The 15,476-nt window shown below is 41.0% G+C and overlaps 2 protein-coding genes across 2 annotated transcripts in view; one reads left to right on the forward strand and one right to left on the reverse strand.

The window, feature by feature from the left end:
• PPIP5K2 (diphosphoinositol pentakisphosphate kinase 2) overlaps positions 1–2,495 on the reverse strand; it is a 59,456-nt gene extending 56,961 nt beyond the window's left edge. The window contains exon 1 of the mRNA XM_054397502.1: positions 2,466–2,495. The gene's annotated coding sequence lies outside the window, so the exon portion shown is untranslated. The remainder of the gene's footprint in view (positions 1–2,465) is intronic.
• Positions 2,496–2,566: 71 nt separating this feature from the next.
• GIN1 (gypsy retrotransposon integrase 1) lies at positions 2,567–13,151 on the forward strand. Its single transcript, XM_054398096.1, has 8 exons — positions 2,567–2,589; positions 5,588–5,733; positions 6,810–7,003; positions 8,069–8,374; positions 8,979–9,167; positions 9,265–9,429; positions 9,901–10,189; positions 12,952–13,151. The coding sequence occupies exons 2-8, from the start codon at positions 5,595–5,597 to the stop codon at positions 13,047–13,049; spliced, it is 1,380 nt and encodes a 459-aa protein (XP_054254071.1). The 5' UTR covers positions 2,567–2,589; positions 5,588–5,594; the 3' UTR covers positions 13,050–13,151.
• Positions 13,152–15,476: the final 2,325 nt, after the last annotated feature.

Here is a 15,476-nt window from a genome sequence, read left to right on the forward strand (position 1 = left end):
TAAGCAAAGTATTTCCAATCTTAAAGTGAAAAAATTTCTAAATGCATCTTACCAAATTCTCTACCTGTAGAACTTATTTTTTGTCAATATCCCACCAGCAGAAGTGTGACTTTTCAGCAAGAGTAATTCCATTTGCTACAACTCTCGAGTTTTAGCCCCAAATGCTGTATTATCACAAGGCATCTTTCAGCTCCTTAGCAATCATCAACTGCAAAATGAAAGAACCACTACCATCCTTCAACAGATGTGTCAGAACAACCTTTAAAAGTCTAGAAAAACCTTGTCTGGTAAACATCACTGTCTTCCCTTCGAGACAGAAAGGTGTTCTTTTTTTAAACTGGCAAACACTATTACAAACTGACATCAAGCGTGCTTTACAAGCCTCTCCTGCCCAGCTACAGAACAGATAACCTTCATGTTCATTAACCTCTAGGTTCCTTTCTAAATTGAACCTTATCAAACACATCACATAAAGAGACTTATATTTGTGGCAAGTGTGAATGTTTCAAGAAAGGCTGGTTTCTGCACTTCTAGAGATCTACTCAAAGATGTCAAAACAGCTTCAGTGTATTTTCATTAAAATCTTTTTCCTTCAATTTTGTAGAGATGAGAAAGGTTTTGCAAAAAATCACGTACCAAAACTTAGCAGGCTCAGTCTCTGGAGGTTTGGTCTTTTCTAACTACAACTACCAGAAAGATGAAACTCTCTTCTACAGAAGGAATCAGCCAATCAGTATAAAAATTCATACTTCCCCCAAACAGAACCATAAAAGAGGCCTATTACTTCAGTCACATCCTAATGCCAAAAACAGTTCTATATTGCAAGAATATGTTTATTGATTGAATCAAAATTTGTTCATCACAATGAAAGACTATATGCGAGTTTTGAGATTAAAGGCAAAAAACCAAGTTTGACTTAATACTAGAAGAGCAAAATTGTGCAGAAAGGAGAGAAAAGATGGAAACATAGCAGCTTAAATACATGAACTGAAACAGTAATTAGATGCACAAAATGCAGAAATACTATAACAAACAACTGTAACAACTAGATTTTCACTTTAAGATACATTATGAAAGTGGCTTGCCTGAGAAAGAAAAACACTTTTTTCACTGTGGTTGTGATACTCATCTCCCCCAGTCCTCCTGCTTCTGTAAGGAGACTGGCTAACAACAAAATCAACTACTACAAGGCAATAATAAAAGTGCCAAAATCAAAGCATATTCAAAGCTTACCACCAAGTAGTGAAGTCTCGTGCTTCAGGGAAACACCAGTAGAACAACAAGAAATATTACACAGCTACTCTATACATCTCTTCCATCTCACCTCCCAACAGGTTGTTTTTCTGGGTACTATATATAACTGATTCTCAGCCTTGGGCCTCCTGCTTTTTTTTCCTAGCTTGATTAAAGCGTAGACAGCAATCTCCCTTGCCTCAACGGATTTTACACTTGAATTCACCATCAGCTTTTGAAATACTAACAAAATGCCCCAAATCCAGCGGTGATATTCCACACCCACACATGATCTGCTTAGGCACACTGCCTTTCACCCCAGACTGAAAGTCTGCCTCGCCTTTCCCACAGCACAGCACGCTGCGAACTCACTCCACTACTGTTACAAGTAAAACTATTTCCGAGACCATAAGTAACCACAAAATGCATCAGAAAGTTACGTGTGCTTACTGGCCATGCCTACAGCGTTTTACTGATGATTACAGTTTACTGAACAGCACGTTTCAGGTCTGCATGAAAGACACTGGCCTACACAGGTTTTGCCCATTCTGCCTTCAGGTACTGGGGCCAGATGCGGCCAAGCGACTCCACCACAGAAGCAGACTGCCCGCTGGCTCGACTCCGCTTCTCACCTGACCTTCCGCTGGCTGCAAAGGCGGTCAGAGCGCGGCTGCCGCCAGCACCGCGCCTATCGCCCTTCCGCCGGGGCCGAGCCCACTGAACACAGCCCACCGAGCCTTTCCTTGCAGGCGCTGCTGACACCGCCCGGGGAGCTAAAGCACAGCCTACTGAGCGGCCGGCACAGGACACCGCCCCTCCGCCGGCTACCGAAGAAGCTGCCGCATCAGGGCGGGAACGGGCTCTAGCACCTCGTGCGGGAGCCGGGCGCGCGGGACAGCGGCAAGCGCTGCCGGTCCCCAGGCCGCAACCGAAGGAACTACCCGCCCCGCTATAATGCGGCTCTCCTCATCCTAAAGAGGAGCGCGCGGCAGGCGAGGTCGAGGCAGCCGGCACCCTCCTCATCTCCTAGAGGGAAGAGAAGCAGCAGAGAGCAAAGGGAAGCCCTAAGCATCACTAGGAACGAACTGCCTCACCTGCACGCGGCACGGCCGCACGATGCACCACCTGCGCTTCCGCGTCCCTTTGAGGAGCTGCATCCCCCGCCCGCCCCAGCGCGCTCCGCGCCGCCCCGCCCCCCTACCCACCCCTCGCACCGACCCGCCTTCACCCACCCTTCCGCTACTTCCGGGAGCGCCACAAAAGTCTCGCGGCGCAAGGACCGTCGTCGCGACGTTAAGTCAAGTCAGTGGGCTGCGACCCTAGGACAGGCCGGGCTGATATCTCTGCTTGAAGTAGGTGTGTGCTCAGGAGCCCGGCGGCTCTCCCTGAGAGCCCGACATGCCAGAGACCTCGCCGCGGAGCCGAGAGGAGGGGGTGGGGATGAGGATCGGGATCGACGGCGGAGGGGGAGGGGAAGGAAAAAGATCGCGTGGTTATTGCTTTGCGCATGCGTCAGGCCTGCTACGCTACCGGAGTTGCGCGTGTTGACGACTTGGGACTACAGCTCCCAGCGTGCCCTGCGCGGACATAAGTATTTCATTTGGCTACCTCGAGGTTTTTGTCGGGCATGTTGGGGGCTGTAGTATTGTTGGCGAGAGGGAATAGAGGCTTATGCGTGGATTTGGGGCTGTGGTGTCGCTGCATCTGAGGATGGTGAGGGCGGGGGGCAGTCCTCTGGGAGGTACATCTGATGCTGTGGCAGGCGATAAGCACTTGGCTGAGTGTACCTACCTTCTCAGTTCCACTGGCCTCTGTGCTGGATCTCTCCCTGCCATGGAAGACCGTGCCTGTTCGCGTCTCCTCGTGTGGTGGTCGCAGTAAACAATAGAAGGGTATCTGCGACGCGGTAGTCAGGGGTTAGGGCAGAGGTTTTATTTACCTGTCTGCGCCAAAGAGGTTGCACTGTTTGCCATCTGCAGTGCAGCTTCCATCCTGCACTGAGAACCGTCTTTGATATAATAGTGCCAACGCCCGGTTAGATGGTGTCACACTTGAAAGTGGAGATACTAAAGCAAAAATAGTCGTTAGCAGGTATAACCGTTTCAGGCCAAGGCACTGAACAAAAAAGACCGCTGGTTAAGTGGAAGTTCTGTTTTTCTTGCCGAAATATTGTAAAGCAGTGTATTCTTTTCTAGCTTCGAAGGTATTAAGAATTGCTTAATGATGGTGAAAGGCTATGTCCAGGTTTTGGGTAGGATAGAGATAAGGGTTTGTTGGCGGTTTTTTGTTGTTTTGTTGGGTTGGGGTGTGTTGTTTTGGTTGGTTGGGGTTTTTTTTTTGCTTTGGTTGGTTTGGTTTTGTCTGTGTTTTTTTGGGTTTGTTTTAGGGTGGGTTTTTTTTGAGTTTTTTTTGGTGTGCGGTTTGTTTCTGTTTTGTTCATTTGGGAGGTGGGAGCGGTCGGGGAGAGAGAGATGTTATGTTGTTCTTTGTTGTTGTTTTTTATTTCACAAGTAGCTTAGAGAGCCCGTAGCCAAGACAAGCAGCTGAACCTGCCAATGTGTTTAATTTGAGGGGTATTCAATACCATGCTGATGCCAGGCCTGCTGCATAAGGGAAGAACTGGGTGGGGCAAAAGGGAGCTTTGATCTTGCAACTGTGATGTGGCAGTGTCTTCTGCCTTGAGACCCAGCAGCAGGCACAGATGGTATCTCATTGTACTGTGCAATTAAACTCTTTTTGCCTTAACACCCAGGGCTTTGCACTTCTTTCCCCCTCCTCTCCCCCTTTTTTTTCCTTTCTTTCTTTTTCTTCCTTTCTTTGAAACTCCTGATTCCTATTCCACTGTGGGTTGGGGGCGCTTGTGTGAACAGCCATGTGGTGCTTGGCAGATTGCTGGGCCTGAACCATCAGAGTCTTTGATTTTTTTTTTATTAGACTACTCAATAGAGCAAGAGTATTGATAGAAATAGCATAAAAATTATTTGAAGTATTGCAGTTTATTTTAAATAAAGACTGAAGATTTTGTAAATTAAAAACCTTTTAATTTTTTTTCCCCAAGATTAGACCAAACATAGTAGGTATTGGGGGAGGATGGGAGATGGGGCGTGGAAACAAGTAGAGATGTAGCAAACTAAATATCCAGAAAGGAAGTTTGCTTAATGGTACTCTTTTAGCCAGCAATATGGCAGACCATTGAAGCAGATAGCAATTTGTTGGATCAGAATCTGACTAATTAGATAACACTTACATGCATTCTTTCTTTATTGGATGATGCATATTTTTACAGACTTTTATAGTAGAAACTGCCATTGCAGGAAGGAGGATAGAATCTTTGCTTAACCAAAGTATAAGGTATGTTTTTTCTTACATGTATCTTAATGCTGTGCCATGCAAACGTACAATCTATTACACAGAGAATGTTCCCTGTTTTAGGCAAGAGTTTCGCAAGGAAAAAGTACAGGGAGAGTAAAGATTTTCTTGCCCTGTATAAAAGTCTATGCCAAGCCAAAATAGTTCATCATCCGAGTAATTAAGTGATAAATCCTACCTTGCTTTTGACTTGCAGCCCTACTTGGATAGCTGCAGGGGTGACCTTTAAGGAGAGTGCTGAAAAAAGCTTGAATGCATCCCCCTGACATACAGGAATATTTTAACTGCTTTTCACTAGTACACTTTTACTGTCAGAAATGGTAGTTAACCGACCTCTTTAAACTCCAATTTCGTTGTGGTAGCCTTACCTTCCTTTCAGCTATTAGTTACCCTATTTAACCAGCTCTGAGTTACTTCGGTTTGTGCTATCAGATGTAAAAAATTGCTGTACCAGTCAAGACCACTAGAAATAGTACACTGTTTTGCCTCCAATGCTTCCCTGTTCTGAAATACTCCCTTGCAAGCAGGACTGTAATGCTTAAAAGTTCTCTCCAGTAGTAGAATTTTACTTTAAGACATCAGTGTTGTATGACAAGAGACTTGTCTGGTTTTGAAAGCCAGCTGTGAGCTGTGCAAAGTGAAGTATTCGGTGTGGCAAAGGTCTTGTCACTGTTTGAATGTGAAGTCCCTGGAATACATCTGACATTGATAACACAGCAAAGTTTATCTTAGCTGTCCCTATAGTTTGGAAGTTTTTAAATAGAGGTGGCCAAAAGTAAGTTTGCATAGAACAAACTTAGCATCAAGCAATGTTCCTCATTGCTTTAGTTAATGGCATGGGGATATTAAGAGCAGTGCAGTGGATGATGCCACATCTTAGATACTACATTATTGGGATACCCTTGAACTACAAAACTCAGTAAAAACTAAAGATTTGCATCTCTGACAATTGCTCTATCTGACAAATACTGTGCATTTTGTTCAGGTTAGCAATGGTGCGTAGTGGAAAAAATGGTGGGCTCCACCTGAAGCAAATTGCATACTACAAGCGAACAGGGGAGTATCATCCCACAACATTATCAAGTGAAAGAAGTGGAATCAGGAGGGCAGCCAAAAAATTTGTTTTTAAAGGTAAAAATGTTATGTCAAACTACTTTGAAAATAGATTTTTAGGTGAAGGCTTACTGATACAAACAAAAAAAAAAAGGTGGTTCTTACTCTGCAGCGTACTGTGATTTTAATATATTCTGTATGAAACATGAAACAAAAGGTGCCTAACATTGCTAATATATAACAGAATGTTTGCAGAAATGGAAACTCAATCTGCTTTAGTCCTTTCCAGGAGGAATTTATGTATCTATCTAAAAGTCAAACCTTGCTCTAGGTACTGTGGAGGTACACAGCCATTGTACTGTATAATTCAAAGGACTACAGAAAGGGAAATCCAGATCAGCAGCTGTAGACAAGGGAGTGCTTGGTCTAGTCAAGTTCACTGCATGTCGCTGGACAGAAGTGCAAGGATGGCTTTGCCATCTGTCACCTTGGAGCGTTTTGACCCTTTTCAGTTTTAATGCATTCCTATGAGAAGCCTTTATAGTCTCCTCTGCTCTCTCAGTTGCATCAAACTGGTTAAATGTATGTAGAAAGAAGACAGGGAGAAGTTAAAGCTGCAAAGCACAATGTCTGGTTGCTGGCAGACACACAGTAAGTTTCATAATGAATCCTATCTCCTTTTCACACCCCTGACATTAGCTTGTATTTCAGTTAGACTTCCTATGGGAATGTTGTTTGCATTCTGACTTGCCTTTGTAAGGCCTTGTGTCCAGAATAATAAACAGGTGAACAATTGTCTCTTCAGAGGAATCACAAAATGCTAGGGATTGGAAGGAACCTCCAGAGATGAAGTGCAACCCACCTGCAAAGCAGGACCACTTAGGGAAGGTCAGACAGGAATGTTTCCAGGTGGGTTTTGAAGATCTCCACAGAAAGACCTCTCTGGTCAGCCTGGTCCAGCGCTACATCATCCTCACAGTAAAGAAGTTTTTTTCTTATGTTGGAATTAAAAGTATTTGTAAACACAAAGCTACATTTGTCCAGAAGTGAGTTGAAGTTGATTTCATAAATTCTGTACTGAACCCAGTAGTTCAGTAAACTAAACAAAAGGCAAAGCAGTTTTATATAATTTGCTTGTACTTTTATTCTTTCAGAAAATAAATTGTTCTATGTTGGACAAGACAGAACACAAATGCGCCTAGTAATTGTTTCAGATGAGGAGAAGAAAAAGGTGCTTGAGACATGTCATGAAAATGCTGCTGGTACTCATCATGGCATATCAAGGACACTGACTTTAGTGGAATCTAAGTACTACTGGACCTCTGTAACAAATGATGTCAAGCAATGGGTATGATGTCTTAGCTGCAGGATACTTTTTAAATGTAGTCCATTACAAACATTTTGTGATCATTACTTTGATACAGCAAACACAGCAGCACAAAGCTTTATGTTGAGGAAACGTAAGCTTACAATCAAGCTTGGCAAAGCATAGTGTTTTCTTTTGCTTTTTTCTTCTGCTACAGACCACAAGCTCACGTATTAGTGTTCTGTGGTGGGTAGCCATGCTGCATTTAAGTATGCAGGGCACATCTGGTCTTTGATAAAGATTTCTCTTGCAAAGACTGTCTTGTATTTCTTTGTTAGGATGCAGTGTACAATCCCCAGGATACGTGGCCACAGTAGCTACTGGCAGATAAAAAAATATGAAAATGCTGCCTTTGCCTCATAGATTTGGCATGTTCAGGAAACAGTTAAAGACTTCACTACTTCAGAAAATTCTTTCTCCTCGTTCAGGCAAAGATGCATGGACATGATCCCCAGACAGACTGTCATCCTTTATGGACAAATGTTCCTGTCATCTTGCTGCATCACCTGAGTGCTTTGGATTTATATGCAATTGTAGCATGAGCTGAAAATTAGTTTTTGCTTTCAGTTCAGAGTTGGACAAAGAGGCTCTGTCCTATAGAAAAAGATGATCTATATTCATGTAAGCTTATGTATACTGTCACTATTTTTCAGCCACAGCATACACACTAGAACCAAAAGGGGAATGATCAGGATGTTCTTTTGATCTTGTCTACTTTGTAGTTTCTTTAGTATTTTCAGATGGTAATGCACATTTGAATTTATACTGTGAACTGAAAGAGGACAGTGCTCACAGGATGGGTGGAGTTCACCTGTGAATTCCTACATGTGTCCTTTTCCCAGTCTTCACTGTTGTTTGGGTTTGTTTTGGTTTTATGCTGGGACTGAAAACTCTAAGGGTAAAAAATAATAAAGATGATAAAATGAAGTTTCACATTTCTTAGTCTGACCTACCTTAACAGAGGGATTGTAGAGATTTATGAGCCCGCTCATTGTCTTAAGTCTTCGCCATTGCGTTTTATTGATAGCATCTTGATATTTGCACTAGGTGTATGCTTGCCGGCATTGCCAAGTGGCAAAGAATACAACCACCACAGCACCCAAAACACACCCTATCAAAGCAGAGGACCCATGGACAGCAGTCACTATAGACCTAATGGGACCTTTTAATGTTACTGACAGGAGCCACAAGTGCATCATGGTTATGACAGATTTGTTTACAAGATGGACTGTTATCCTGCCACTGCTTGACACTTCAGCAGCTGAAATTGCTAAGGCAATTGTAAATGTGCTTTTCTTGTATGGGCCACCTCAAAAAATGCCTATTGATCAAGGGAAGGAGCTTGTTTATCAAGTAAGTATTTGCATGGCTAGTTTCTCTTTATCCAAGAAAGAGTATGTTTCTCCCTATATTAAATTTGATCTTGAGACTATTTGTGGAAAAAAAATATTCTTCAATGAAAAAAAATAAGTTGGCACGTACAGAAAATGACAAAAGGTTATTTGCAATGGTAACATTCTGCAGTGTTTCTCAGGGATAAAGAGCAAAGCAAAATGATTTTTTTGCAGCAGGTTTTGTCATGCAGTTGAACCAGTACAAGCTTTCACACTCCAACATGCTGTATGTCATTCATATGAAATACATGTTTTCCAGCATAGCAGATACCTAAGGGTATTTTTTACATTAGCCTATGTTCCTCTCAGAGGTGATGAGATCATAAGGCTATGATACACCAAATCGAATTAGTGCAGAAATCTGTTTAGAAACTATCAATTACTGGCTCCTAAGCCATACTGATCCTTTAGCTCTCACTCTTGATTGTGGACAGTTTGGTGGGAATACATATGTAATACTTTTGCTCACTCACCATCATTTCAACAAAAGGGATGGAAAACTATTTACTTGAATTATAAAGAAGAGGGAACCTTTCAGTAATTGTGCTCTTTTTCTTTTGAAGATAAATGAAGAACTGTTTGCAATGTTTGGAGTGAAAAAGATTGTATTATCTTATCCTCAGATAGATGATATAAATGAAAGAACGTGCAAGACAATAAAACCTTTCCTTAACAAGTACTGCGTTGACCATCCAAATGACTGGGATGAACATTTGTCTGCTATTGCCTATGCTTTTAATTTGATCAATTTGGTATGTGAAGGTTCTTCCTCTTTTGACTGAAGCCCCTCCAAATACCTGCGAAGTTGGATGTTAAATTTTCTTTCTTTTTTGCTCTCCATTAAAATAGGAGCCGGATCAAAATACCCCGTATTTCCAAATGTTTAATCGTAACCCACATGTTGCTGAGCCAATGAATGCACGCGTGGAAGGAGAATACAGTATGTTTGATGAAATATTTGAAGCAATTAAAAAAGCCAGTCAAGCGCTTGAAGAGAAATCCTCAGGTTGCCAGGTAATCATTAATTATATACTGAAATTTTACTAGTAAGAAGACTGAAAATAAAAAAAGGTAAAAAGGCTTGAAGTGTAAAATATAACTAATATTTTAAAGTAATGTGACTTTTTAGGGTTTGTTTTGTTGTTTTGGTTTTTTTAACCTTCAGCTGTGAGCTTTATGTTCCGTTGTAACAAATTTCACTTATATTTGGAGGAAGTGACCTTAAAAGAGACTTGTTACCACGTCATAACTGACTTAGAGGGCTGTTTACAGAAGCCCTTACAGAAGCTGAAAACTGTCACCTATGAAGGCAAAGATCAGTTTATGCAGCATTTAATCAATTTTTTCTTCTCCAGATCTGCATCTTACAAACTAGATGTATCTAAAACCACTTAATGTTATGGTCCTGTATTATTAACCAATGTTATGAAAATACATTATTACTTTTGGAAAAAGCAAATGTGATTCATATGTATCTTTCTTCAGGTGGAGAAAAACACTTCAGATGAACAAAAAATCAGAAACAAAATCACTGTGAAAAGGAAGCCGAAGCAGTTAAATACGTTTCGACTTAAAGTTGGCCATGAAGTCCTCAGACAAAGGAAAAACTGGTGGAAAGATGGTCGTTTCCAGTCAGAATGGGTTGGTCCTTGTATTATAGATTATATCACAGACAATGGCTGTGCAATATTGAGAGATGCTACAGGATCGAGATTGAAAAGACCCATCAAGATGTCTCATCTCAAGCCATACATAAGAGGGTCTAGTGAAACAGGTATGTGCCCGTGTGTGTATTTTTTCTATATATGTGTACATATATAATTTTGATTTGTTTTGGTGCTTTTTTGGGCTTTTTTGTTTGCGTTTTGTTGATTTTTTTTTTTTTTTTCTCCCTATGGTTTTGGGTTTAAGCTTTTCTGTCATGGTGAAGTATTAGGTTATCTGAGTGAATAAGGATCATTCACTCACCAGCATGATCTGAAGTTAACACTGGATATTAATACTAAAATATTAATAATTGCAGTTTTCAGTAAGGAGACTTTTGAATGTGAGTGGCTATGAAGCATGGTACAGAGCTAATGAATTTTGTTTATATATAGTCTGTTTAAAAATAGCTTCCACTAGAGTTGCTTCTAAGCTGAAGTCTGGCCCTGTTCATGCTGGGTAGTAAACATGAGTTTTCTGACTGTTTTTGTTTTGATGCAGAGAGAATTCAAGTTTAGTTTGCTAGAAATTCCCAGAGGCTTGAGTAATCAGCCAGCACTCTTTCTTTTACACAGTTATTGTGTCCTTTTGCAATACTGCTGTGATAATCAGACAGTGGCAGTTGTTTCTTTTATGCTGATGCTGTTTTTCAGTCACTGCAGGTATTTTGAGGAAAATGAATGCTCAGTGTTTAGAATTCTCTCACAGAACAAAGTACTCTTTGGTTTAGGGTTCTGGAAAAGTAGAACAATTCCCAAGCTACTTGGTATGTATGGTTACGTTTTCATTCCTGAAAATGCATAAAGTGTAATGAGATGGTAATTTCTTTCACTGCTTCTTAAAGCTGAGGGATTTGTAAAGCTGAAACTAATTCTGGAATTTCATGTGAGAAGCTGATACTTATGCTAGTTGTCAGTTACAGATTTCATAACCAAGATGCCAGTTACATGACACTACTTTTACTGTTGGATGATCACTCTGTGATTTCCAGTTCTTCATTAAATTGCTGATCCTGTAAGGAGGAAGTTGCATGCATGTCAAGCATGCAGGTAATTTCCAGCTATTACAATGACTTTGGTAAATTATATCACAGTATAAGTAGTTAAAAGTAGTTGTCTTTTAAGGATCAGAGCCTAATATGTTTACCATTAAATACTGCAGAAGCAGTACATAAACATAGAATTTCTTTCCAGGAAGTGACAGAGGGTTAGTTGTCTGACACAGGAGAAAAATTGCATGGATTATGAATGCTTACACACCTTAAAATTATAGACTGATAAGCAAACAATATTTACCTTGTGTGGAGATACAGACCAAGCTTTGCCAAAGTAATTGCCAGTAAGGGTGGTGAGACGCTGGAATAAGTTGCCCAGGGAGGTCATGGATGCCCCCTCCCTGTTGCTGTTCAAGGATGAGGCCTTGAGAAACCTGGTCTACTGGAAGGTGTCCCTGCCAGTTCCAGGGAGTTTGGAAATAGATGATCTTTAAGGTCCTTTCCAATCCAAACCATTCTATGATGTTCAACTATGATGATCAACAAGGCCAAGTGCTGGATCCTGCACTTTGGTCACAACAATCCCATGCAATGGTACAAGTTTGCAGCAGATTGGCTGGAAAGCTGCCCAGCAGAAAAGAACTTGGGGCTGCTGGTTGACAGATGATGAAACATAAGCCATCAGAGTCCTCAGGTTGCCAAGAAGGCTAGCAGCATCCTGTCCTGTATCAGAAATAGCGTGGCCTGCAGGAGCAGGGAAGTGATTGTACCACTGTATTCAGCACTAGTAAGGCTGTAACTTGAGTACTGTGTTCAGTAGGCTTCTTGCTATAAGAAGGACATTGAGTTGCTGGAGCATGTCCACAGAAGAGCAGTGAAGCTGGTGAAAGGCCTGAAGAGCAAGTCTTAGGAGGAGTGGCTGAGGGAACTGGGATTTTTTAGTCTGGAGAAGAAGATGCTGAGGGAAGACTTTACTGCTCTTCAATTACCTAAAAGGAGGTTATAATGAGGACAATGTTTGTCCTGTTCTCCCTAGTGCCAAGTGATAGAACAAGAGGAAATGGCCTGAAACTATGCCAGAGGACATTTAGATTGGATGCTAGGAAAAACCTCTTTCCTTAGAAAGTGGTCATGTACTGCAGTAGGCTGCCCAGAAAGGTGGCGGCTTTGCTATCCCTGGAGGTGTTACAGAAATGTCTAGATATGGCACTCTGGAACATGATTTAATGGCCATGGTGATATTAGGTCAGTGGTTGGACTTAATGGTTTTGGTGGTCTTTTCCAACCAAAACAATTCTATAATTCTATAACAAAGGACTTCAATTTATTAGTACTGGTGGACTGTTTTTAATCTGCATTGTATTTATTATGCCTGCTGCTGTGATAGAAGTCTGGTGGCTGTTCCACCAGACTGTTGGCATAACCTTGAGTGTGAAAAATAAATGTGGAAAAAGCACTTTTTAGGAGTGTTAAGTGTTTAGCTTACCTTGCTCCAAAAATCCCAAATGTATCTTGCGTGTATCACACTTTAATGTGTGAACTTGGTGAGGTTAAACGTAAATATCTTATCTTTTGTGTGTGTGTGTGAGAAACTAGTCAACACCTAGCAAAGAAAGACTCCTTAATGTGGAGCATTGCATCTGTTACTGGATGGATGTGATGAGATGTAGCCGAGCTTTCCATACTCAGTGAAATTAGAAAATTTACATTATCAGACTGCTGCCACTCAAACATTCTTGTCTTCTTACAGAAATTATTTTGAAAAGTAAGTTTGTGCCCCAGTATGGTTTTAAGTATGGCTTGGAGGACCTGATTTAATGGCTTCTTTTCTTTTACAGACAACCATTACTGTTTGCAAGGTGCAGTAGTTGTTGACCATGACTATACTGGCTTATCTGAAAGATCCTGTAATTCAAGCCAAGACGACTGTTGCTGAAGGGGAAATAAATGCCTACACATGAGATGTTATGTCTGCTGTACAAATGCTACATGCAGCCTGAAAAGACCAAGAATCAACAGATGGTAAAGATCAGTCTGAGCTGACAGAAGATGATTGCATTTAATCAAACACTACCAAGTCAGAGCAATGCCATTTTGGACATTTCAGACCAAGACAGAGGATACTTAAGCATAGTCTTATGTTACATTTCATTACCAAACAATGTGGAATTTCTGTAACAGGCTAAAAAATGTGATAGTTCTGAGTTCTGTAGCCACAGGAGTACTGGTTAATTCGTATGGGCATAGATACAACCTAGTAACAGCACATTCTGCCACTATGTGACTTCAGGAGCATTATAGGTGTCCAGTGGTTAATTTAATGGCAATATTGAGAACAATTCACTTGGTGACTAGAAGTTCAGGCACAACCTAGTGAAAGCACATGTCCTCATCATGCATTTGAATTTCACATTTTGTTGGTAGAATGACAGTATGGCCATACCTTACTGTTACTGTCTCAGGACACAATGCATTATTTCTATGTAATGACCTTTTCATTACTCCTTAGATGGCTCATTCCTAACGTGCAGAGATATTGTGGAATGAATAATTTTACCTCCACTGTAGAGAAGCTCCTCCTTTAGAGAAAGTCCTCTTTTTCCTGTTAGAAAACAAATTCCTATTCTTCCTGAGAACACACAAACTGTGACTCTCATAGCTTTTGATTTCTAGTCTAACCCACAGCTGCAAGATCTCTCAAAACAATAAAGCTGCCAAAATCAAGTACATACAGAGTTCTGTGTGTGAAAAAATGAGAAATTCAGTTGCTCCCAATTTACTGATCTCTGCTGGAGTAGGCAATTCTAGTTTCTCACATGTGTCAAAGTCTTAAGAGCATTCAACATTCATTTGTGCTTTCATCACAAAAGTAGGTTTGTTTTTTTTTTTTACGGTTACAACTTCTCAGAGCCAGTATGGGCTTGGAGATTTCCACTGACAGTGGTCTGGGAAAGATGAAAGACTGGTATGACTTAATCTCTGAATTCCTTGAGCAAGTTGTTACTGGTATGGATTTCCTGCTGAGAAGACTATTTCAAAGGGGCTAGTTTGGTTATAGCATGTCTGATGGAATCATCAATGGTCCCACTGACTTCCCCGCCTTCAATGTGAAGAATGCGAATATTCATCAGTGCTGCAGATGTAGCCAGGGCCAAAGCATCAAATCTGTCCCCGTGAACAATCATTATGTCAGGTTTCAGGCGGTTCAGGACATCTGGCAACTTGACTAATGCAAGGCCTACTGACTCCACCATAGCTGCCTCATCCTCCCTTCTCACAGTGGTGTGCAACCTTGTATGAATATTGAAGTCATCTTGTTCAATTATATGATAGGTATTGCTGAAGGCAAGAGGAAAAGGGTAAATACAAGTTCGGTTTACAGCAACATAGCTTGACAAAATAACTGTATCAGAATAGTTTCACTTGGTTTTAACAGAGGCCTGCTTATCACATGTCCTTCATTGAGTGAACTAGTTTTTAAGATTTTAATAAATTGTTCTCATCCATCTGAAGACGATCCTGCACTGGCAGGGGTGTTGGCCTAGATGATCTTTCAAGGTCCCTTCCAGCTCCTAACATTCTGTGACTCTGCAAATGTGTGTGATCTGGAAAACTGATGAGTGCAAGTCAGTTATTTTTACGTGGGACTGATATGAAGAGGAAGAAAACTAGCAGAAATTCTAAATTCTGAATTTCTAAATTCAGAAACTTTTGATACTGTGGATGATTTAGAATGGGTGCATTCCCTCTCATCTTTGCTGTTGACTGTCATGTGACTTTTAAGAACAGGTGGAAAAAATGCCATCTTAACTGAAAAGTCTATGCCATCTATTAATCTTAGGTAACAAGATGTCCTCAAGGCTGATGTGGTATCTAACTAATACAGAAAATAACACCTAATGTACAGAATGTCTTTGATATCATAGGCTGCAGCTGTGTAAGAAAAGTGCTCAGTACTCTGACAGGATCTTTCTTAAAATTCAAATGAACTATTTTATGTCTTCTGAAAATCCAGTTCTACATATATACTTTTTCCCCACTGTGACTGTTTCAGAAAGAAGGCATTAGGAGGCAGTTTTGGATGCTGGCTTAACAAGCTCTTTCTCTATGCCAGCTCCAGGGAGCACTTGGAGGTGAACAAGTTTTGTGTTGTCATTAACAAACACGGAATAGCCAAAAAGTCCATTTTCTGTTAGCTCTTTTTACCTTCAATCAGTGCAAATATGGCACTACCAGTAATAGTGAACAGTGGCCTTACTTTAATTTTTTTTAGTAATGAGCACTGTGGTCATACAGTATTTTTTTACTGTGGAGTAGTAGTTTAAAGACAATAACCTGCTTGAGGGCCATGTGCCATGGGTTC

This window comes from Indicator indicator, chromosome Z (assembly GCF_027791375.1).
Source record: "Indicator indicator isolate 239-I01 chromosome Z, UM_Iind_1.1, whole genome shotgun sequence".
Taxonomy (NCBI): Eukaryota; Metazoa; Chordata; class Aves; order Piciformes; family Indicatoridae; genus Indicator; species Indicator indicator.

What these genes read in the sequence shown, in the direction of transcription:
- GIN1 (XM_054398096.1), top strand. Translation starts at nt 5,595, where the DNA reads ATGGTGCGTAGTGGAAAAAATGGTGGGCTCCACCTGAAGCAAATTGCA. An exon ending in CAAAAAATTTGTTTTTAAAG is followed by an intron (nt 5,734 to 6,809) that starts GTAAAAATGTTA and finishes TTATTCTTTCAG; the next exon opens with AAAATAAATTGTTCTATGTT. An exon ending in CAAATGATGTCAAGCAATGG is followed by an intron (nt 7,004 to 8,068) that starts GTATGATGTCTT and finishes TATTTGCACTAG; the next exon opens with GTGTATGCTTGCCGGCATTG.